Here is a 24,817-nt window from a genome sequence, read left to right as displayed (position 1 = left end):
CAAGTGCAGGCAAATGGGACTAGATTAGGTTAGGATATCGGGATGGCATGGACAAATTGGACTGAAGGATCTGTTTCAGTAATGTTGATCTCCATGACTGTACATTTGTTATACTGCAACTCCGAAATAGTTGGGGCTTCACCCAAACTTTCACAATCATTTGAGTTGCATTGAGAATTACAAAAAATGGATGGGGGTACAAGTGTGTTTTGTTTATTTGAGACACTGTTATCGCCAGTGAGGTTGGCATATATTGTCCAGAGGGCAGCTATGAGTAACCCAGATGCCCATGGATCTGATACCACAAGTAGGCAGACCAGGTAAAGATATCAAAATTTCATCCCTTAGTTCCGAGATGTCAATTAACGTTCAGGCTTGACAATCACTAACGGCCAAACGGGAAAGAGAGCTTTTTATTTCACAAATGATGCGATTTCAAATAGTGCCTCCAGGAGTTTAGCTTTGATTATCTGGATTACTGTCCCAGTGAGGTTATCATTACATCAGCACATCCCATGTCACAGTAAATTATTTACGGGGTTTACAGAGCAGGGTGGAGGGATATTTCAGCAAATTCTTCATCTCCTCTCTGAACCTCCTTTGGGTCAGTGCATAAATAAAGGTGTTTGTGCAGGAGCTGGTGCACATCAGCAGGAACGCGACCCTGATTGCCACATAAAGAGAGTTTGAACCTTGGAAAGTCACAAGCTGAGTAACACCGACACAGATGTGGATGACAGTGATGGGTGCCGACAGCACCATGAAGCATCCAGAGATGGTGAAGAGCAGAACGATGGAGGTTCTCCTGCTCTTCAGCTCAGGGTCTCTGCCCATTTCCCCAGCACCACCTCTGCTGCTCTTCAGAGCCTGGCGAGCTCTGCTGGCCACTAGGATGTGGTGGGCTGTGAGAGAGTTCAACAGCAGCAGCAGGGGAATAGGAAGAAACATATTTGAGATGTTGGTGAGCCACCGGTGAGCTGCCCAGGCCGGTGAAGTAAGGTAACTGGTGACGGTGCGGCAGCCCCACTGTGCATTGTTCAGAATGAAAGCAGGTTCATAGCGAAAAGGCAAGGGAATGTTGACAGTAATGTTAAGAGCGCTCACGATGGATATGACCACATTGGCTAGTCTTTCAGTGCAATACCTCACCTTCAATTTGTTGCAGCAAATTGCTACAAAGCGGTCAAAGGTGAAGGTGATGGTAAACCAGATGGAGAGTTGGAGACTCAAGCCTTGCAGAAAGACACTGAGCCGGCACACAGGAGTGTAGTTCAGCAGTGAGCCCGGGAAATGATACTTGAAGATCTGGCTCACAATCACGTTGAAGACAAGGACCATCAGATCTCCTGTTGCCATGGCAATCATGTAGCGAGTGATTCCTTTGGATAGGCTGCACTTCCCTTGGGAAAGAATCAGCACTGTCATCAGGTTAGCTGTAAAGAAAATCCAATCGTCAAATGTATCTAAACACCCAACAGGGAGGCACACTATCAGGGATTCCAGAAGGTGGAAGTCGCAAGAATGTGGGATGCTGTTTGCAATTATACACTTGTACAACAACGAAAAACCGTGACATCTCATTTGTAATCCGTAGTATCTGTCAAGGATTAATTGCGTTCGGGTTATGGATAGGGTTAGAGTAATTGGAAGAGGATGTGAGGAATAGTATGCAAGTAGTTGTGACTTTGCACCACTCGTTGTCCCCATTTCAAGAAAACAAATTCTATTGCTTTAGTGACACTCAGAGAAGATTAATTTGCCTCATTCCAATGATTAAGATCTGGTTTTGTGAAGAAAGGTTATTCCTATATCAATTTGAATCCAGAAGAATATGTGGTGATCTCATTGAAACATCTAAGATCTTGAGGGCAATGGAAAAATTAGAATTCTTGGAGTTAGTTTCTTCTTGACAGGAAATATTTAAACAAAGGGACACGGTTCAAGAATGAGCAGTTTGTCTTTTTAAACAGAGATAAGGCGGTTTTTATTCTCTCAGAATGGTTATGACGTGGAATCCATTTCCTCTGAAAATCGTGGGGACTGTGTTTATGAGACCGAGTTGGACAAATTTTGGACACACCATGGAATGCGGGTGGAATGATGGGGCTCATTCAGATCAGGCAGGATCCTCCTGAAAGTCGGAAGTGTTCAAACGGCTAATTGGCCGTTTCCTACTCCTAATTCGAATGTTCCTACATTCCTTTTCTGTGACTTTTTGCAATGTCTGCCACTGTCATCAAGAATCTGTTGACCTCCGCATTAATATACATAAGGACTCTCCTTACATAGCTCTCTCAGTGGCAAGGGGTTGCAAAAGCTTCTCGCCCCAGCTGTGGTTGCACGGTGGCTCATTGGTTAACCATGCTGGTTCACATTAACAGGGATCCAGGTTCAATTCCATCCACACTGTCGGTGTGGCATTTGCACGTTGTTGCTGTGTCTGTGTATTTTGCTCTGGTTTCTTGTCACAGTCCAAAGACTTACAGGCCATTTGAATTGGCCATGCAAAAGTGCCAGTAGTGTTCGGTGCATTAGCCAGAGAGAAATGGGTCTGGGTATGTTATTCTTTGGAGGGTCGGTGTGGCCTTGTTGGGCTGAAGGTCCTGATTCCCTACTCTAGTGAGTCTGATCTAATCTAAAACCCTCGGAAATAAAACTTACCTTCTCATGCCAGTCTGAAGTGGATGCTCCCTTATTCTGAGAATATGCATGCCCTTTCGGATGTCACAAATTAAAACAGGCTAGATCCATGTCGCAACAGCTTTTAGCCTCTTAACAGGAATTGCAAGGAGCACAGGGATAGGATTGAGAATTGCTGTCAGAAAGTTCGTTTGATACCATTTTCAGGTGGAAGCAGAAACATTCAAACACTCTCCCATGAGTTGAAACATTCTCTCAGCAATTACCCTGTCAAGCCCCTGAAGAATCTGGAATGTCTAATTGAGATCACCTCTCATTGTATTAAATCCATTTAGTCGACCCACAAATGTTTTAGCCTTTGCTGATTATACAATCCTTCCATACCTGTTATTGTCTGAACATTTCCTTTTTGATACGCCTTTTATGAAATGGTGTCTTTCTTTCAATAACAGGATCAAAACTGCTCGTAGTTCTCCTGATCTGGTCTCACCAGCACCTTATACAATAGCAATAAGACCTCCCTCTGCCTACACTCCAACGTGAACACACGTACCAACAGATTCAAGAACAGCTTCTGAACATCAGCGTGCTGATGCTCTCCCTACCTTCAAATAATGTTAACCTTGCAAATGTTGATCTTGTGTTGCGAAAGTCCCGTGCAGTTGTTACCTGTATGCTACAGATCATCTGAACAGCCGTGACCTGTATGATCTTCTTTGCTATGATTTGCCATACTGCTCGTAAAAAAAACAACTTTTTTTTTACTGTACTCAGGTACATGTGACTAAAATAAATCAAATCAAATCAAATGAACTCTTGAAGTAAAGGCCAACATTCTATTAGCCTTCCTGATTACTGGCTGCACCTGTGTGGTAACTATGTATGTTTGATGCACAAGTATCGCTTTGAGAAAAAAAAAGTTGCTGAAAGCTGGAAGACAATTGAAATAAACCTCTGTCTCTTGTCCTACTTTCTAGAATGAACATCTTCAAACGATCACAAACTTTACTCCATTTGCCAACTTGTTGCCCGCATAACCCATCGATATCTCATTGTAAACCACTGGTGTTGCGCTCAAAATCTGCCTTTCCACTTATGTTTGGGGTCATCTGCAAATTTGGTTGTGGTACATTCACTTCCTTCCTCCAAGTCATTCATATATTTTGTAAACAGTTGCAATCACAGCACTGATCCCTGTGGAACCCCACTTTTCAAAGACCGCCAGCCTGAATAAAAATTCTTATCCTCACTCATTGCTTCTTAGTATATGGCCAATTCCCTATCCATAACAATATACTACCTCCAACAGCATGGGGATCTTATCTAATGACTTATGCTTTAGTAGTTGACTTGCTATGGGTAGTCTCAAAGTTCAAATACATCACAACTGCAGTGGCTTCTCTATGTATTCTGTTTGAGTCTTCCTCAAAACATTCTAATCAAGTTGTTACAGAAAATTTCACTTTCATGAAGCTGTCCCCTCTGCTGGATGAGAATAGGATTTTTCAAATATTCTGCTGTCCCAAATTTAGTAATTGATTGCAATACGTTTTAAACGATAGATATAGTTAATCTAAGCTCATCCTTCCCCCCTCTCTTTGAATATGGTTGGCACAGAAACAATTAACTCTGATACTACTCCAATACCAAGGATTTTGGCTAAACAATAACCAATGTGGCGCAGTGGATCAGTGGCTAGCACTGCAACCGCACAGTGCCAGGGGTCTGGGTTTAATTCCCACCACAGGCGACTGTAGTTCTGGAGTTTGCAAATTCTCCCCATGTCTGCGTGGGTTTCTTCCCACAATCCAAAGATGTGCAGGTCAGGTGAATTGGCTATGCTCAATTGCTCATAGTGTTAGGCGCATTAGTCGGGGTAAATTTAAGGAGATGGGCTAGTCTTTGGAGGGTCAGCGTGAACTCATTGGAACAATGCGCTTGTTTCTCTACTGTCGGGAATCCATCTCATGCATCCACTATTTATGTGCATACCTCTTTTTCATCCGAGGCTGCAAGCTATCAGCGTTAGGGAACTTATTTGCCTTTGGAATTATTAGGTTGTTCCATCCTCCTTCTTTAGTGACTGAGATAGGTCTCGGCTTCTCCACTATACGCTCTAGAATTAATGACATGTTCGAAATATTACCCATTATAAAGAGTGATGCAAAACATCTACATAAGTCCTCTGCCATTTCATTGCACCTTGTGATTTTCTCCCCAGTTCATTTTCTTTCGGATAAGTCTCTTCCTTTCTAGATATTTAAAGAAGATGTTACAGTCGGTTTTTATATTCCTTGGTGGCTGGCTGTCAGTTTATTATCTCCCTTTTCAGTCCTCCTTTGCTGACTTCTGAATTTATACCAGACCTCAGGCCTGATTTCTGCGTGTATGTGTGCTTTATCTTTCAACTCAATATGCTCCCATCCTTCCTTGGTTGTTTTACCCTACTTGTAGAATGTTTTCTCCTTACGAGGATGTATTTTTATGAATATTTTCCCGTAAATTACTGCCATTGCAAGCTTACAGTCACTTCTGTGAATCTATCCATCCAGTTCACTTTAGCTAACTCTATTTCATTTCATTGCAATACTTTTTGTTCAGGCTAAACACAGGTGTTTCCAAACCAGAGGATGGGTTAGGAAAAACTGCACTCAGTTTGAAACTGATGGTAATGAAGAACGGGCAAACGCAGCAAATATGCAAGAGATGAATTTGTGGAGTACAGCTGCTAATTGCTGAAACGAAATTCAACGCAGAACCAGCAATAAAAATGTCACAGAACGTTTAACCACTTACCAGGAATTCCAACGATTGCAAGAATGGGAAAGAGAATTTCCATCGGAAGCGCCTGCGATCCCATTTTCAGGTGAAAGTGGAAGCAGTCAAAATGAGGCAAAACATTGAAAGGCACTTGATTTATACAGAAGGTAATTCTCCGGTGAGAGAGTGAACAAATCTCATTAAACACACAAGATCTTACAAACAAGTTGTTGTGCAGCATTGAACGTAAGCTCAGTGATCCAGAGAGAATCACAGACAATTAATCCCAGCTTCCAGAGGCGCTAACCTCTGAGAGAAACACGAGAGATCTAATTATATTGTCTTGACTTTAAATTGATGCAGAGAGTAAATTTTTCCATGAGGTAGGTGCAAGCATCACGTTTCACTCTTTTACATCAACATGCGCAAGGAGAGGGCTGTGGAGAGACTGAGACTTGGAACCCAGGGTGGCTAGCCCAGCGTGAGAGATTGTACAATAGTGCCATGTTGGCCCTCAGTTGGAACCTTCTGGTCTTACACTTCTCTTTCTTCAGTGAATTAATGCATTTGTTGAACAATGAAAAGGCATTCTTAACAGGTGGCTTGACAGTTTTAGAAAGACCTTTTTGACACGATTTCTATGGCTCACCAAAGTTAATGAAATAAAATACATTGATGCCAGAACAACCATATCTCATTTAAGGCTGCTTCAATGAGGATATTTTAACATATTGGTTTAACTCATTTAGCTTTTGCCAAAATGTCCATTAAAATGTTGTTCTTTCCGGCAAAATGAATGATTTTTATATTATACAGCTTTACTATTAAGTTCCAAAAAACTTCATTTCTTTTTTCACACAGTTTCTCTTAAAGTAAAGAAAAAACGAAAGGATTGTGATTATTATGAGCAAGTCCATCGAAAGGGCCGAGACCATAACAAAATTTGAATGTGCACATTTCGAATCTTTGTAGAGTCAACACAAGACTCAGTGTCTCTTCCTACGCTGTGGATATTATTGACAAACAATAGACTTTAAAAAAAAAAACTGTGAAGCCCTACCCTACCCTGATCCGAACATCAGAGCAAGGGTTGCAAAATAAAGTGTTGTTCACTTAGACAGTGATGATGAGTACTGGTTTCTCTGAGAGGTATGCAAGACTCGGAAATTCCATACCTCAAAAGACAGAATGTATAATTACTAAGTGTTTTTTTTTCCACCAATAAGTAGATAGATTTTTCACTATCACTGGGATGAAGATTATCAAGGATACGCTGGAAAGTAGAGTTCATGTTCAAATTAGATCAGCCATTATCTTATTGAATGGCACAGCAAATTCGAAGTTCCAAATGGCTGAGTTTTGCTTGCATGTTCACACCTTCTACCTCCACCTCATATTCTTGCAGCTTTGATTACACTCATAACAATTTTCCTTACATCAGCAGCAGTTTTTATGGCTTCTCAAAATCTGGCTATTGCTCAATCCAAATCCAGTTGTCAGCACAACTTTCAAGTTGTCATAACCCCTCTCACTCTCCTGTGTTGAATCAAGTGGTTCTTATTTCTTCAATAAATTTCTGGATGGTGCAACTTCATTGCAGAAATTTAGAATGAACTTCTGAAAGAACCTGTCCATACCACAGAATTTTCCATTTCAACTTAGACCCAAGGAAAACCATAACCCATTAACCTATTCATAATTAAAAATCTGTCCATCTCCTGTCAATATTGAGGCATCCAGCGCACATTACCCAGACACATGCCTCTTGTGGTAGGAAATTTCACCTCATCTCCGTATTAAATCTGCTACCACTTCTCCTAAAATGATGACCATTCATTCTAGATTGCCTCAGGTGCTCGATGTCTTACAATGCATAAACATGGATATATCCGTAGGAGCTGATCAGGTGTTCCCGAGAAAACTGTAGCAAGTTAGAAAAGTGATTGCAGGGCCTCATGCTGAGATATGTGCACTTTCGAGAGTCACAGATGAGGTGCTGGAAGACTGGAGGTTGGTTAACAAGCTACCAGTACTTAAGAAAGGTTGTAAGGCAAAATCAGAGAAATATTGGTGGTGGGCGATTTGTTGGAGGGAATCCTGAGGGACAGGATTTATATGTATTTGGAAAGGCGAGGACTGATTAGAGACAGTTAACATGCTTGGGAAATCATGTCTCACAAACTTGGTTGTGCTTTTTGAAGTAATAACAAAGAGATTGATGAGGGTAGAGTGGTGGACGCAATCTTTACGGACTTCAGTGAAGTACTTAATAGGTCTTCCTCATTGTAAATTGGTTTGCTAGTTTAGAACCATCCATTTGCATACAGAACTGGTTCGAAAGTAGAAGACAGAGAATGGTGGAAGGCGGTTGCCTTTTAGGCTGGAGGCCTGTGACCAGCGGTGTGTCACAACGATTGATGTTGGGTACATTGCTTTTCATCATTGATATAAATGATTTGGATGTGACCATAGGTGGTACAGATGAAAAGTTTGCAAATGACACCAAAATTGAGGGTGTAGAAGGCAGCGAAGAAGGCTACCTCAGAGTATAGCGGGATCTTGATCATATGGGCCAATGGGCTGAGGACTGGAAGATGGAGTTTAGTTTAGATAAATGTGAGATGCAGCACTTTGGAAAGGTACATAAGGGCAGGAGCTATACACTTAATGGCAAGGTCCTGGGGAGTGTTTCTCAACATAGAGACCTTGGAGTGCAGATTCATGGGTTATTGAATGTGAAGTCGCAGGTAGACAGGATGGTGAAAAAGGCATTTAGTATGCTTTCCTTTACTAGTCAGAGCATTGAGAATAGGAATTAGGAGGTAATGTTGCGGCATGGACATTGATTAGGCCACTTCTGGAACAGTGTGTGCAATTGTGGTCTTCCTCCTATTGGATGGATGTTGTGAAATGTGTGTTCAGAAAAGATTTACAAGGATGTAGCCAGGGTTGGAGGGTTTGAGCTATAAGAAGAGGATGAATAGGCTGCGGCTGTTTTCCCTGGAGCATTGTAGGCAGAGGGCGATCTTACAGAGGTTAATAAAATCATGAGGAAGGTCTTTTAAGTGAAGTGGGGAAGTCCAGAATTAGAAGGCATAGGTGAGCGGGGGGAGGGATCAAAAAGAACCGAAGGAATAACTTTTTTACACAGAGGTTGGTGCATGTATGGAATGAGTTGCCAGAGGAAATGGTGGACTCTAGTACAATTTCAACGTGTAAAAGATATCTGGATGGTTATCTGAATAGGAGGGTTTTGAAGGATGTGGGCCAGCTGCTGGCAAAGGGGACTAGATTAGTTTAGGATATCTGCTTGGCATGGATGTGTTGGACTGAAGGGTCTGTTTCCGTGCTTTACATCTCTTTGACTTCATTACTCTCTGCCTCCCGTCATTGAGAAGCACTTACAGTGAGCTGTGTGAACTCCAAAGTAACAAATCCAGTGTCTGTTAGGCATGAGTACTCTGAGTTTTGAAAGGATAACTGTGTACCTGATTGCCTCGACCAGTGTCGGGTGTGGAACGCAAGGTAATCGAGGAGGTAGATTCAAGTGATGAACTGTCACCATTTTAAATCAACTTGTGCTACCGCACACTTTTGGAGAATGAGAGTGTTGAACCGAGGTCTTTTAGTTCAGAGAGGTGTATCGAACAATTGGATCACATGGGCCTTCAAGTTGCATCTTTCCAATCTTATCCTTCTCTTCCTCCCATAGTGACTACATTCGGTGAAAAATGAAGAACCACTCTTGACATCCTTTTTCATTTTCTATCAGAAAGTTCTTCACAACATGATTTCTTTGGTTCACACGGAGAGTCGTGAGGGTTTACATAAATGTAGAATATTTTCCCACGAGATCTCTCTCAACGAAATAGAAGTCCCTCAAAGTTTTCTGTCATCATTGGAATTTGTTAAAAATTCTTTATTAAATTTTCAGAAGGATTCTCTACTGTACTGCAATTTAGAGCTTCTGATATAGAACATAGAACACTACAGCACAGAACAGGCCCTTCAGCCCACGATGTTGTGCCGACCACTGATCCTCATGCATGCACCCTCAAATTTCTGTGACCAATTGCATGTCCAGGAGTCTCTTAAATGTCCCCAATGACCCTGCCTCCATAACTGCTGCTGGCAACGCATTCCATGCTCTCACAACTCTCTGTGTAAAGAACCAGCCTCTGACATCCCCTCTATGCTTTCCTCCAACCAGCTTAAAACTATGACCCCTCGTGTTAACAATTTTTGCCCTGGGAAATAGTCTCTGGCTATCGACTCTATCTATGCCTCTCATTATCTTGTATACCTCAATTAGGTCACCTCTTCTCCTCCTTTTCTCCAAAGAAAAAAGTCCGAGCTCAGTCAACCTCTCCTCATGAGATAAGCCCTCCAGTCCAGGCAGCATCCGAGAAAACCTCCTCTGAACCCTCTCCAAAGCATCCACATCTTTCCTATAATAGGGTGACCAGAACTGGACGCAGTATTCCAAGTGCGGTCTAACCAAAGTTTTATAGAGCTGCAACAAGATCTCACGACTCTTAAACTCAATCCCCCTGTTAATGAAAGCCAAAACACCATATGCTTTCTTAACAACCCTGTCCACTTGGGTGGTCATTTTAAGGAATCGATGTACCTGCACACCAAGATCCCTTTGTTCCTCCACACTGCCAAGAATCCTATCCTTAATCCTGTATTCAGCTTTCAAATTCGACCTTCCAAAATGCATCACCTCGCATTTATCCAGGTTGAACACCATCTCCCACTTCTCAGCCCATCTCTGCATCCTGTCAATGTCCTGCTGCAGCCTACAACAGCCCTCTCTACGGTTAACGACACCTCCAACCTTTGTATCATCTGCAAAGTTGCTGACCCATCCTTCAATCCCCTCATCCAAGTCATTAATAAAAATTACAAACAATAGAGGCCGAAGGATAGAGCCCTGTGGAACACCACTCACCACTGACTTCCAGGCAGAATATTTTCCTTCTACTACCACTCGCTGTCTTCTGTTGGCCAGCCAATTCTGTATCCAGACAGCTATGTTCCCCTGTATCCCATTCCTCCTGACCTTCTGAACGAGAATACCATTGGGAACCTTACCAAATGCCTTGCTGAAGTCCATATACACCACATCCACACCTCAACCCTCATCAACGTTTCTAGTCATATCCTCAAAGAACTCGATAAGGTTTGTGAGGCATGACCTGCCTCTCACAAAGCCGTGTTGAATGCATTTAATCAAGCCATGCTCTCCCAGATGGTCATAAATCCTATCCCTCAGAACCCTTTCTAACACCTTGCACACGACAGACGTGAGACTCACTGGTCTGTAATTGCCGGGGATTTCCTTATTTCCTTTCTTGAAGAGAGGAATTACATTTGCCTCTCTCCGGTACTCAGGTACGACTCCAGTGGAGAACGAGGATGAAAAGATCTTCACAAGCAGCAAAGCAATTAAATTTCTCGTTTCCCAAAGCAACCGAGGACAAATCTGGTCCGGGCCTGGCGACTTGTCAACCTTAATGTGTGACAACATTTTCAACACATCAGCTTCCTATATCTCTATCCATTTCAGCACGCACACCTACTCTCCAAAGGTTTCATTCACTACAAAGTTCGTTTCTTTCGTAAAGACAGAAGCAAAAAACTCATTTAGGGCTTCCCCAACCTCCTCAGACTCCACACACAAATTCCCTATGCTATCCCTGATCGGCCCTACTCTTTGTTTGACCAATCTCTTATTCCACATAAGTGTAAAATGCCTTTGTGTTCTCCCTAATCCATTCTGCCAAGCCTTTCTTGTGCCCCCTCCTGGTTCTCCTCAGACCATTTTTAAGCTCCTTCCTCACCTGCCTGTAATCCTGTAGAGCTGAGCTTGACCCTAGCTTCCTACAACCTTATGTAAGTTACCTTTTTCCTTTTGTCGAGAAGCTCCACTACTCTCGTCATCCAAGGTTCCTTTATCTTACCCCTTCTTGCCTGTCTCAGAGGGATATATTTATTCAACACTTCCAACAACTGTTCCTTAAACAGTCTCCACATGTCTATAGTGCCGTTACCATGGAAAAATTGCTCCCAATCCATGCTTCCTAACTCATGTCTAATCTCATTATATATTTCCTCTTCCCCAGTTAAATATCCTCCCATTTTGCTTAATCCTCTCCTTCTCCATAGCTATGTAGAATGTGAGGCAGTTGTGGTCACTATCACCAAAATGCTCTCCCACCACAAGACCATATGACCCACCATATGACCCTTGTGGGAAGGAAATTCAGCTCATCTCTGTCTTAAATCTACTATCACTTAACTTAAAACAGTGACCTCCCATTCTGCATTGCTCCACATGAAGAAAACATCCGCACTATGTCTCCTTTGTCAAATATCAAGTCAACATCAAAGATCAATGAACCAACAGTTTTGCCAGATGCCTATGAGGTCTCACATTGACCATTATAAGTGGGGACTTAGACATGGGAATTCACAAAGAAAATTGAGAAACATAATACATGGAGATGGAACGAGTTTTTAGGAACAAATAGAAGAATGAAAAAGGCATAAATATGAAAGTCCTGAATTTAGAATGATAAAACAAATGACACGTCAGTTGAAATAATGTTAGACACACAAAAGCTAATTCTTGGACTTTCATTGGGACACTGAAGTGCTGGGAATGACGTAGTGATCCTCAAATAACAGCAAATCGGCAAATGAAATGAAATGCATATTAAATGTATAAGCCTGTAATACAGGGCACATTGTCCCTCACCCGTTGATAAAATGATTCAGAAGAATGAAGGTTTTGCATCTTTTATTTCAAAGGAAGTCGACTTTCTTCATTTCTCAAATCAAGAGCACCTGAACTGATCATAAAACATCAGACGTGGGATGGCACAGTCTAGGAGTGATTCCATAACTTAAAACAGAATGACCTGGAATCTGCTGGGAAGAGGACGAAGAAGCAGAGATGAGGAGCAATAAGGTGATTGACACAGATTCGTTTCTTCACCCCAAGAACTAGTTGATTTGACGAGCATTCATTGTACAGGTGACATGCTCAACTTTAAGCTTGCATTATCTGCATGGAAAATACATCATTTGTCATGGTGGGATTTGAACCTGTATCCCCAGGATATTAATTTGGGTTCTGGATAACTGGCCAGTGAGGTTATCATGACACAACCAACTCCCCCCTCAGTAATATAAATTACATGCGTAGCTTTCTGAGCAGAACATAAGGAGATTTCAGTAAATTATCACCTCCTTTCTGAATACAAGTGTTTTTGCAGGAGCTGGTGCACATCAACAAGGCTGCCTCCCTGATTGCCATACAGAGTGAGTTTGAAACTTAGAAAGGCTTAATGCTGGTAAAGCTGATGCAGATATGGATGACAGTGATGGGCGCTGACAGCATCATGAAGCAACCAGAAATGGTGAAGAGCATGGTGGAGGTCCTCCTGCTCTTCAGCTCAGGGTTTCTGCCCATCTCCCCAGCACCACCTCTTCTGCTCTTCAGAGCCTGACGCACTCTGCTGGATAGTAGAATGTGGTGGGCGGTGGGAGAGTTCAACAGCAGCAGCAGGGGAGTAGGAAGAAATATGTTTGAGATAGTGGTGAGCAACCGGTGAGCTGCCCAGGATGGTGAAGTGAGGAAAACAGTGACAGTGTGGCAGCCCCACTGTACATTGTTCAGAATGTAAGCAGGTTTATAGCGAAAACACAAAGGAATGTTGACCATAATGTTAAGAGCGCTCACAATGGATATGACCACGTTAGGCGTTCTTTCAGTACAATACCACACCTTTCATTTGTTGCAGCAAATTGCTACAAAGCAGTCAAAGGTGAAGGCGATTGTAAACCAGATGGAGAGTTGGAGGCTCAGCCCTTGCAGGAAGGCACTGAGTCAGCACGCGGGCGTGTAGCTCAGCAGCGAGCCCGGGAAATAATACTTGAAAATCTGGTTCACAATCACTTTGAAGACAAGGACAATCAGATCTCCTGTTGCCATGGCAGTCATGTAGTGAGTGATTGCTTTGCAAGGGCCACATGACCCTTGGGAAAGAATCAAAACTGTCATCATGTTCACTGTAAAGAAAATCCAATCGTGAGATGTATCAAAACACACCAGGTATGAGCAACAATAAGGTCATGGAGACATAGAGTCATAGAGACGTACAGCACGGAAACAGACCCTTTGGTCCAACTCATCCATGACGACCAGATATCCCAAACCAATCTAGTCCCATCTGCCAGCACCTAGCCATATCTCTCCAAACTCTTCCTATTCATATACCCATCCAGATGTCTTTTAAATGTTGCAATTGTATTAGCCTCCACCACTTTTTCTGGCAGTTAATTCCATACACGTACCACCCTCTGAGTGAAAAAGTTGCCTCATTGATCTCTTTTATATTTTTCCCCTCTCACCCTAAACCTATGCCTCTAGTTCTGGACTTCCCCAATTAGGGAAATGACTTTGTCTATTTATCTTTACATGCCCCTTATAATTTTATACAGCTGTACAAGGTCACCCCCTCAACCTCTGACGTTCCAGGGAAAACAGCCCCAGCCTGTTCAGCCTCTGCCTATAGCTCAAGCCCTCCAACACAGGCAACATCCTTGTAAATCTTTTCTGAACTCTTTCAAGTTTCACAACATCTTTCTGATAGGAAGGAGACCAGAATTGCAGGCAATAATCCAACAGTGGCCTAACCAATGTCTTGTACAGCCGCAACATGACCTCCCGACTTCTTTAGGCAATACTCTGACTAATAAAGGAAAGCATATCAAACGCCTTCTTCACTGTCCTATCTACCTGCGACTCCACTTTCAAGGAGGTATGAACCTGCACTCCAAGGTCTCTTTGTACAGCAACATTCCCTAGGACCTTACCATTAACTATATAAGGTCTGCAAAGATTTGCTTTCCCAAAATGCAGCACCCCACTTTTATCTACATTAAACTCCATCTGACAATTATCAGTCCATTGGCCCATCTGATCAGGATCCCGTTGTCATCTGAGGTAATCTTCTTCACTGTCCACCACACCTCCAATTTTGGTGTAATCAGCAAACTTACTAACTATACCTCTTATGCCCACATCCAAGTCATTTATATAAATGTTGAAATGTAGTGGACCCCGCAGTGATCATTGTGGCACCGGTCACAGGCTCCAGTCTGAAAAACAAACCTCCAACACCAACCCTGACTTTTACCTCTGAGCCAGTTCTGTAACTGAATGGCGAGTTTTCCTTGTATTCCATCAGATTTAACCTTGCTCACCAGTCTCCCATGGGGAACCTTGTCGAGTGCTTCACTGAAGTCCATATAGATCACATCTACTGCTGTACCCTCATTAATCCTCTTTGTTACTTCTTCAAAAAATTCAATCACGTTTGAGAGACATGATTTCCCATGCACAAAGCCATGTTGACTATCCCTTACCAGTCCCTGCCTTTGCAAATACATGTACAGTTCCCTCAGGATTCCCTCCAACAACTTGCCCACCACCAATGACGGGCTCACTGGTCTATAGTTCACTAGCATGTCCTTATCAAATGTCTTAAACAGTGGCACCACGTTAGCCAACGTCCAGTCTTCCGGCACCTTGCCTGTGCCTATTGAGGATACAAATATCTCACTAAGAGCCCCAGCAATAACTTTCCTAACTTCCCGCAGAGTTCTAGGGTACACCTGGTGAGGTCCTGGGGATTCATCCACTTTTATGCATTTCAAGACATCCAGCACTTCCTCCACTGTAATATGGACATTCTTCAAGATGTCACCATCTATTTCCCTATATTCTATATCGTCCATCTTGGATTCCACAATACTGAACTGCTGTTGGCAATTCGAGCCTTGACCTTCAACGAAAACCAGTGAAATCTCATTAACAATACATTGTCTGTGCCATGGAAATAATCAAAAGCTAATTTCAGGAATGGTATATTCAATTAGATTAGATTAGATTCCCTACAGAATGGAAACAGGCTCTTCGGCTCATAAAGTCCATACTGACCCTCTGAAGGTTAACCCACCCAGACCCATTCCCAATATTCAACCCTGACTATGAGCAATTTAGCATGACCAATTCACCTAACCTGCACATCTTTGTATTGTGGGAGGAAACTGGAGCACCCTCAGGAAACCCAAGCAGACACGGGGAGAATGTATAAACTCCACACAGACAGTCACCCAAGGCAGGAATCGAACCTGGTCCTTGGCGCTGTGAGGCAGCAGTGCTAACCACTGTGCTGCACCAAAATGCAAAAATGTGTTGACCGGGAATCAAACCCAGGCCTCCCTCGTGGTGGGCAAGAATTCTACCACTGAACCACCCACTGTCATTGCGCATCACTTCACACCACTTGCTCTCCTGATTTAAAGAACACAAATATTGTTTAGAAGTCTCTCAGAGACGATTCACTTGCCACATTCCTCCAAATGAGGTGTTGTTGAAGTAAGATTATGCCCATCTCTCCATTCGAGTCTGGAAGCTCTCATTGAAGCATGTAAGCTCTTGAGGGGATGAGATAAAGTTGAAAACAAAAAGAGATAGTTTTCTATTGATTACAATGATTTTTCAGACGAGTGGACACGGTATCCTTTTTCTCGCAGAGGTAAGGAATTTACTATTCTCTGCGAGAGTGGTTAGAGAGCGGAATTATATTATCTTGAAGGTAACGGGGACTTGGCCCATAAGATTGATTTATACAGATTTTGGATACACGATGGAGTGGGAAGCTATGTTTAGCTGTTAGCCACTGATGAGGAATTTTAAGGATTGCAAGGATGCGATCGAGAATTTCTGTGCCAAGTGCTTTTTGATCCCATTTTCAGTTGAAGGCCGGAACAGACAAAGCACTCTCCGATGAGGGGAACATCCTCTCAGCATTTATCCTGTCAAGGCCCTTAAGAATCCAATGTGTCTCAATTGGATCACTGTTCATTCTTCTAAACTCCAGTGAGCAAACTCTGAAACTGTTGAATTTTTGACCAAAAGTCCTTCTTTCTACACCTATGGTAATCCGAATGATTCTCCTATGAATTACGTCCTATGAATTTTTCTTTCCTTTATTACTGGATCAGAACTGCTTACAGATCTATTCTCACGAGCTGCTTGTAACTTGCATTAAGACATCCCTACGCTTGTACTTCAACCCTCTTGAAATAAGAGGCCAGAATTCCATTTGCCTTCCTTATTACACCGTAAGCCTGTGTGCTCTTTTTCTGGGTGTGCACATAAGTAGCCCCCAATTCCCTTTGTGTACCAGCTTTCTGCAGTGTCTCTCCATTTCAATAAAACTCTGTTGTTTTGTTCTACCTTCCAAAATGAACAACTTGACATTTTCCCACATTATACTCCATTTGCAATTTTTTTGCCCATTTACTTAATCTGACAATATGTCTCTGAAAAAAAAGTTTGCATCTCTCTCAAAATTTCCCTTACAATCAGTTTTGCTGTAATCTGCAAAATTCCACTTGATGAAATTAGGATTTTCCAAATGTTCTGCTGTCCAAAAGTAATTAACTGTTTCCAATACTTTTTTCAATAGATACTTCTATCCACATTTTACCTTTCTTCCTTTTGAATCGATGTGTTACATGGACAGTTTTTCAAACCTGTGCGCCTTCTCCACAACAATAATACAACATACATTATTTCTGCACCTACCTCTTTCAGGATCCAAGGTTGCAATTGATCAGAGCCAGCAACGTTTTTGACTTTTGCCACATCAGTTTCTTAAATACTCCTTCTTTACTGATGGTCATCTGACTTACTTCCTCTACCTCAGTCTGTGTATTAATGGGATGGTCAAAGTGGCATCCACTGTAAAGACTGACGGAAAATAATTGTTTATTTCCTCTGCCGTTTTCTTCCATTAGGATAAACACAGTTGTTTCCAATTCAGTCAGCTGGGACAGGACTAATTGCACTCAAACCGAAATCAATGGTTCATTAAAAGAAATGAAAACTCCGCAGAAAGAAGGTTTAGATCGGGGTAACTCGTTTCAAATTGCAAAGATTTAATTTTAAAACAGAACAGTTAAGATAAATGTTACACTGGCTTCTATTCACTTACCAGGAATTCCAAAAATTTGAGAATTTCTATTGGAAGCGCCTACACTCGCATTTTCAGGTGAAAGCAGAAAAAATCCAAATGAGTTAATTCGTTGAAACATCATCAGTTTATACACAAACCTACCCTCCGTTGAAACAGTAAACAGATCTCACGAAACGTACGATTTCTAACGAACAAGTTAATATCTCGCTTAATTGAGCAGCATTTACAGTGAGCTGTGTGATCCACCAAAAGTCAGGACCAGTATCTCTCAGGCTCCACAGCTGTGACTTCTCAGGAGGTCACGAGGGAACTGATTGCCTCAACTCAACTTTAACCAGTCAGAGAGAGGAGAGTAGTCCATGTCGAAGATGCAAATCATCAAGCTTTATACTTTTAGGTCAACCTTTGCTCCGTCACGGCTCTGAAGAAAGTGAGACTTAAATCCAGGCCTTCTAACCCAGACAGAATGATCCTACAAATGTGCGAAATAAGCTCTCAGTTACACCTTTCTAATCTTACCTGTCTCTTTCTCATTTTAGTTATTGCATTCAGTGACAAATGAAAAAGCATTCTCAACAGCCATTTTCATTTACTATCAGAAAGATTGTGTGAAACGTTATTTCTGTGGTATGGATCGATCGTGGCGATAACACTAATAGTATATCTTTATAACCTGGAGTGGTTGACACATTTTACTCAAGTCTGCCTTGACTAAGAGATCTTAACTCACATTATCAACAGCAAAATTAGCTAAAAACAATGTTTCTATGATAATGTTGTTCTTTTTATGCAAGACAGCTCATGTCTTAAAGTTCAAAAATAACTTCAATTCATATTTGACAAGATCTCTCCAAAAGAAAAATAGGTCCCTGTGACATTTCTGTTTTCATTCAATGTTTTGTTTTCCTGTGTTCAATAAATTTCTGGAAGGAGCCAGTAAAGAGCTGCAAATCAGAATCAACTTCTGGTAAAATATATTTACGTCAAAATATCACAGGGTTTTGTATTTCGTCTTTGGAAATAAGAAAACCATAACCGTTCAACCCATTACTAAATAAAAATCTGTCTATCTCATTCTTCAATTTACTCCATTTTCCAGCATCCAACACAGATTCCACAGATTCGTGATGGTTTCAGGAAGAAATTTTTCCTCATCTCTGTTTTAATTATGCAACCATTAATTCTAAAGCAGTGGCCTCTCCATCCAGAGTTCCCCTCATGAGGAAACATCCTCCATATGTCGATTTTGTCAAGTATCAAGTCAAGACTCAAAAAACCAAGACAAAGAAGTTTTGGCGTATGTCTATGATGTCTGAAATGGGATGTTGGTCATGAGGGAATTCTGAAGGAGACTGGATGGACAGAATACCTGGAGATGGAACGACTTTTCTGGAAGAGGCAAAAGTTGCAAAGCTCCTGATCTTAAAATGATATGAAGAAATAACATGCAGCCATTGAAATGATGCGAGACATACAAAATCTCATTTTTGTATTTTCAGTGGGACATCTATTGTTGTGCAAGAATGTCTAAGGAATGCTCAGAAATCAACGCATCTGGAAAGGTAATGGGTATTAAAACCAAAATTGATACGCATTTCATATTCTTCCTCGACTATTGAAAAATATATTCAGAAGAATGAAGGCTTTGATTCTTCACTGCTTCAAAAGGAGCCGATTTTCTTTATTTTCCAAGTGAAGAGCACCTGAACTGATAGAAAAAACACTTCGACGTTTGGATGGCACCAGCTAGGAGTGATCCAATAACCTAGAACAGAGTAACCCGAAGGCTGCTGGGAAGACGGAGCGGAAGAGGACATGAAGAGAAATAAGGTGAGGACGACATGTTTATTTACTTTACAGTAATTGGTTGATAATTACCAGCCTACATTGTATGGTAACGATATTGTAAAGGTCAGAGAAAGGTGACTCTGGTAGTGTCACACAATTAATATTCCCTTCAGCAGAGCTAAGGAGTTTCCCGAGCACTCCATTATTTTAGAGGGGAAGATGCTGATGGAACTTGATTTATTTGGGAGCTGCTGTAAGGTAAGAATTGGTGTCTTCGTCTGACAAGAAATGTTTAGAATTCTCCTCCAGATAGTTTAGAGCTGTGAAGGATTTTGTAGCTAATTGTTGTGCCCCGAATGCTGAGTGGACTGCACTGTAAATGCATTAGGTAATTCAATGTTGTACCTGTTTTATCATGAGTAAACCAATTACATATTTGGTTTAATTATGAGAAAAAGAAAACCTGTAAAAGTGTGATTTTGTTTTCATTTCATGTTGTGTCATTCAGTAAATTCATGACTTTTGATTTACTCTAAACGCATTCAACAATACCCCAGCTCTCGATTTTAAAAGTACGACTACTTTGTAATTCTGAGAGTCAGAATTGCGTGGAAATCAATACCGTTTCTTGCTTTCTTCCAAAACCCTTTGATACCTGCAGCCTGAAGAACAAACTTCACTCCTTCTTGAAAGCAATCAAGAATTTAGTTTCAACTTCTTCTTGTGGCAGGGAATCCAAAGGCTCACAACTCGTTAGATGAAGAATCTTCTCATTATCACAGTCTTAAATAGTCGATTCAGTGTGCTCGGACTGTGAGCTCAGGTTCTGGAATACCAAGTCATTGGAACATTGTTCCGATTCGTGTCTTGTCTCGCTCTTACAGAATTTTATAGTTTTATATCTAGTTTCATGGAATTTTGTCGTTATAAGATCCCCCTCAATCCTCTAAACTTCAGTGAAAATAACCTGAAATGATCCGGTCTGTCTTCAGCTGGAAGTTCTCCCATCGCAGGGGTCAATCTGGGAAATTTACATCATAGCTCCACCATCACCAAAAGATACTTCATAAGATAATGAGACCAAAAGTCCCACACAATCGTCCAGGTGTGGACTCACCAAGGCTGTAAAAATTGCAGCAAGTCACCCTTGTCCCATTCGTCAAATGGTCCCGTTATGAAGTCAACATTTCTTTTGCTTTTTTCACGACCTACCGCAACTGCATGTTTAGTTTCAGGGACTGGTGTACAAGGACACCCAAGACCTGTTGCACCTCCTCATTTCCTAATCTATCTTTTGATGATTATCAAGCATAATCTCATTGAATTGTGGAGCTTACTCACCAGGTTGAATGGCCTACTTCTGCTCCACCATCTTATCGTCTTATTTTCTCCTCATTCTGCAAAAGACACATCAACGCTAAAGCAATGTACCACAGCTGCTGGACATCTGATATAGAAACAAAGTGCTGCAAAATGCAGACGATCTGGTCGCACCTGCAGAGGAAGACTCCTGTCAAACCCATCAGAGCGTATCCCTTACCTCACTATCGATACGACTAGCAGTGCATTCAAAGGATGAATCGTCAACATCGTACACATCCTTCCATCCTTGTCATCATTCCAAGTGGACCAATCATATTAGCAGATTGAAGCATTATCCTGCTTCTCCCTCCAGCTGGTTTAAATCCATCGCTCTAAAATCTGGCGACTGTATGAGCCTCAGGTATCCCATCCACTTGTGTGAGAATAGGAGTTTCAGGGACTTGTATCTGGTATTTTCGTAATTAATCTCTTTGACAAAATCGGTGTGGACCGCAAACTGTCAATGTGACTGCCAAACCCACATTAAACTCGATAATTGTGGTCTTGCTAACGTCCGATTTAAATGTATTGTGATTCCCAACATTTGCAGGTATTTGAACCAATCTGGTCATATATTCAGAAAGGATTTACAAGCATGTTGCCAGGGTTGGAGGGTTTGAGCTAAATTGAGAGGTTCAAAAGGTTGGGGTTGTGTTCCCTCGAGCATCAGAGGCTGAGGGGTGAACTTAAAGAGGCGTACAAAATCATGAGGGGCATGGATAGAATAAATAGACATTTTCCCTGGGGGAGTTGGGGGGGGGGGGGGGGGGTGGAGAAGAGTCCAGAACTACAGGGCAGAGGATGAGGGTAAGAGAGGAAAGATTTAAAAGGAACCTACTTTTTCACACAGAGTGTGGTGCGTGTGTGGAATGAGCTGCCAGAACAAGTGGTGGAGACTGGTACAATTACAACATAAAGGCATCTGGTTGGGTATATGAATAGGAAGGGTTTAAAGGGAATTTGCCAAGTGCTCGCAAATGGGACTAGATTAGTTTAGAATATCTGGTAGGCATGGACAAGTTTGACTGAAGGGTCTGTTTCGGTGACTGTACCAGAACTCTGAAATAGATGGGGGTTCGCCAAGGTTTCAGGGACGGATGGGTTGCATTGAGAATTATAAAAATTAGATGAGGGTATAAATGTACTTTGTTCATTTGAGACACTGTTATCATCAGTGAGGTTGGCAAATATTGCCCAAAGAGCAGCAATGAGTAACCCAGATGGCCATAAGCCTGATGCCACTGGTCTAGATTAGAGGGGTGCTGGAAAAGCACAGCAAGTCAGGCGGCATCCGAGGAGCAGGACCGGATGCTACATGACCTGCTGTGCTTTTACAGCACCACTCTAATTTAGACTCTGGTTGCAGCATCTGCAATCCTTGTTTTTACCCTGATGCCACTGGTAGACAGTCCAGGTAAAGATATCAGAATTCTGCCCCTTAGTTCTGAGAAGACAACTAGCTTTCAGTTTGACAAAAACTAACAGCCAGACGGTCACCATAAAAGTAGCATTTTATTGAATGGGAATTTCACAAATGATGTTATTTGAAACTGAGTCCTCAAGATTTAAGCTTTGGCTTCTGGATTACTGGCCCAGTGAAGTTATCATTACATCAGCACCTCATCATGTCAACGTCAATTATTTACGTGGTTTACACACCAGGGTGGAGGGAAATTTCAGAACATGTGTCATCTCCTCTCTGAATCTCCTCTGGGTCAGTGCGTAAATACGGGTGTTTGTACAGGAGCTGGTGCACATCAGCAGGAACGCAACCCTGATTGCTGTATAGAGCGAGGTTGAACCTTGGTAAGTCACTGTGTGGGTAACACCGACACAAATGTGAATGACAGTGATGGGTGCCGACAGCACCATGAAGCATCCAGAGATGGTGAAGAGCAGAACGATGGAGGTCCTTCTGCTCTTCAGCTCAGGGTCTCCGCCCATCTCCCCAGCACCACCTCTGCTGCTCTTCAGAGCCCGGCGAGCTCTGCTGGCCACTAGGATGTGGCGGGCGGTGAGAGAGTTCAACAGCAGCAGCAGGGGAATAGGAACAAAAATGTTTGAGATGTTGGTGAGCCACCGGTGAACTGCCCAGGCTGGTGAAGTGAGGAAACCAGTGACGGTGCGGCAGCCCCACTGTACATTGTTCAGAACATGAGTGGGCTCATAGCGAAAAGGCAAGGGGATGTTGACCATGATGTTAAGAGCGCTCATGATGATTATAACGATATTGGCTGTTCTTTTCGTGCAATAACACGCCTTTAATTTGTCGCAGCAAATTGCTACAAAGCGATCAAAGGTGAAGGCGATGGTAAACCAGATGGAGAGTTGGAGGCTGAACCCTTGCAGGAAGACATTGAGTCGGCAGGCCGGAGTGTATTTCAGCAGCGAGCCCGGGAAATAATCCCTGATGATCTGGCTCACGATCACGTTGAAGACTAGAACCATCAGATCTCCCGTTGCCATGGCAGTCATGTAACGAGTGACTCCTTCAGAAAGGCCGCACTTCCCTTGGGAAAGAATCAGCACTGTCATCAGGTTCGCTGTAAAGAAAATCCAATCGTGAGATGTATCAAAACGCCCATCAGGGAGGCACACTGTCAGCGATTGACAGTCAAGACTGTGGGATGCTGTATGTAATTATATACTTGTACAACTGTGAAGAACAATGACATTTCATTTGTAATCCATGGTCTCTGTCCTGGGCGTAATTGACTTAAGGTTAGGGATAAGGTTAGAGTAATTGCAAGACGATTTCAGGAATAATATAAAAGTGGTTAACACTTTGCACCACTTAATCTCCCGTTTCAAGAAAACACATCTTATTGCTTTTGAAGCAGCTCAGAGAGGATTCATTTGTTTCATTCCAAGGATTAAAGTCTAGTTTTGCGAAGAAAGGTTATGCCTATATGAGTTTGAGTCCAGAAGAATGTCGTGATCTCACTGAAACATCTAAAACCTTGATGGGAATGCAAAAATTAAAATACCAGGAGCTAGCGTCTTCTTGAGAGGAAGGATATAAAGAAGGGGACAGGGTTTAAGGATGAGCAGTTTCTCTTCTCAAACAGAGATAAGGAGGTTTGTATTCTCTCAGAGAATGGTGGTGTTGTGAAATCCTCTTCCTCGAAAGGTCGTGAGGGCTGGGCCTATGAGACTGAGTTGGATAAATTTTGCATACACCAGTGAGTCGACCTCCATGGAATGCAGGCAGGAGGATGCAGCTCATTCAGATCAGCCAGTATCCTCCAGAAAGTCAGAAGGTGTTCAAAGGACCAATTGGTCTATTCCTACTCCTAATCCATGTGTTCCAGCATTCCTTTTCTCTGGTTAATGGCCGTCAAAAAAGTTGCCTTTTTAAAATGTCTACCACTGTCATCAATAATTTGTCGACTTCATCATTAAATATACATAAGGACTCTCCCTACATAGCTCCCTCAGTGATCACAACCCCTGGAGAGAAAACGTTCCTCCTCACCTCAGTCTGAAAGTGACACTCCTTTCTTCTGAGACTATGCCCTTTTGGCTCTCGCAAAATAGAACAGACAAGAGGAATGCCACAACAGCTCGTCACCAGTTAACAGGAATTTCAAGGATCACAAGGATGAGATTGACAATTTCCATCAGAAAGTACTTTTGTTCCCATTTTCAGGTGGAAGCAGGAACAGTTAAAGCACTCTCCCATCAGTGGAAACACCTTCACAGCATTTACCCTGACAAGCCCCTGAAGAATCTGATATGTCTAAACGAGATCACCTCTCGTTCTTTTAAAATCCATTTAGTGGACTCCCAAAATGTTTAGCCTTTAGTCATTGTACATTCCCTCCATATATGTGATCGACCTAAAAATCCCTCTTTGATGTGATTTTTATGAAATGTTATCTTTCTTTCAATAACAGAATCAAAACTGCTCACAGAAATCCTGATCTGGTCTCACCAATACCGTGTACAGTAGCAGTAAGACTTCCCTACTCTTACACTCCAACTTGAATACACGTACAAACAGGTTCAAGAAAAGCTTCTGAATATTCGAGTGCTGAATGGTCTCTCTAACTTCAAATAATGTTGACTTTGCTAATGTTGATTTTGTGTTGCAAAATCCCTGTGCATTTGTAACCTGTATGTTTCAGATCATCTGAACACCCAGGATCTGTATGGTATTCTTTGCTATGATCTGTCCGTACTGCTCGCAAAACAAACTTTCTTTTACT

The 24,817-nt window shown here is 42.1% G+C and overlaps 1 protein-coding gene across 1 annotated transcript; it reads right to left on the bottom strand.

The window, feature by feature from the left end:
• Positions 1-528: 528 nt before the first annotated feature.
• LOC148140458 (putative G protein-coupled receptor 139) lies at positions 529-5,500 on the bottom strand. Its single transcript, XM_087978877.1, has 2 exons — positions 5,437-5,500; positions 529-1,400 (listed from the first exon to the last, which is right to left on the bottom strand). Exons 1-2 carry the CDS (start codon positions 5,498-5,500, stop codon positions 529-531), a joined length of 936 nt encoding a protein of 311 aa, XP_087835003.1.
• Positions 5,501-24,817: the final 19,317 nt, after the last annotated feature.

The sequence above is a fragment of the Chiloscyllium plagiosum genome, unplaced genomic scaffold (assembly GCF_037043375.1).
Source record: "Chiloscyllium plagiosum isolate Xiang-an unplaced genomic scaffold, Cpla_swu_hap1 HiC_scaffold_35, whole genome shotgun sequence".
NCBI lineage: Eukaryota > Metazoa > Chordata > Chondrichthyes > Orectolobiformes > Hemiscylliidae > Chiloscyllium > Chiloscyllium plagiosum.
This window is presented reverse-complemented; position numbering and strand designations above follow the sequence as displayed.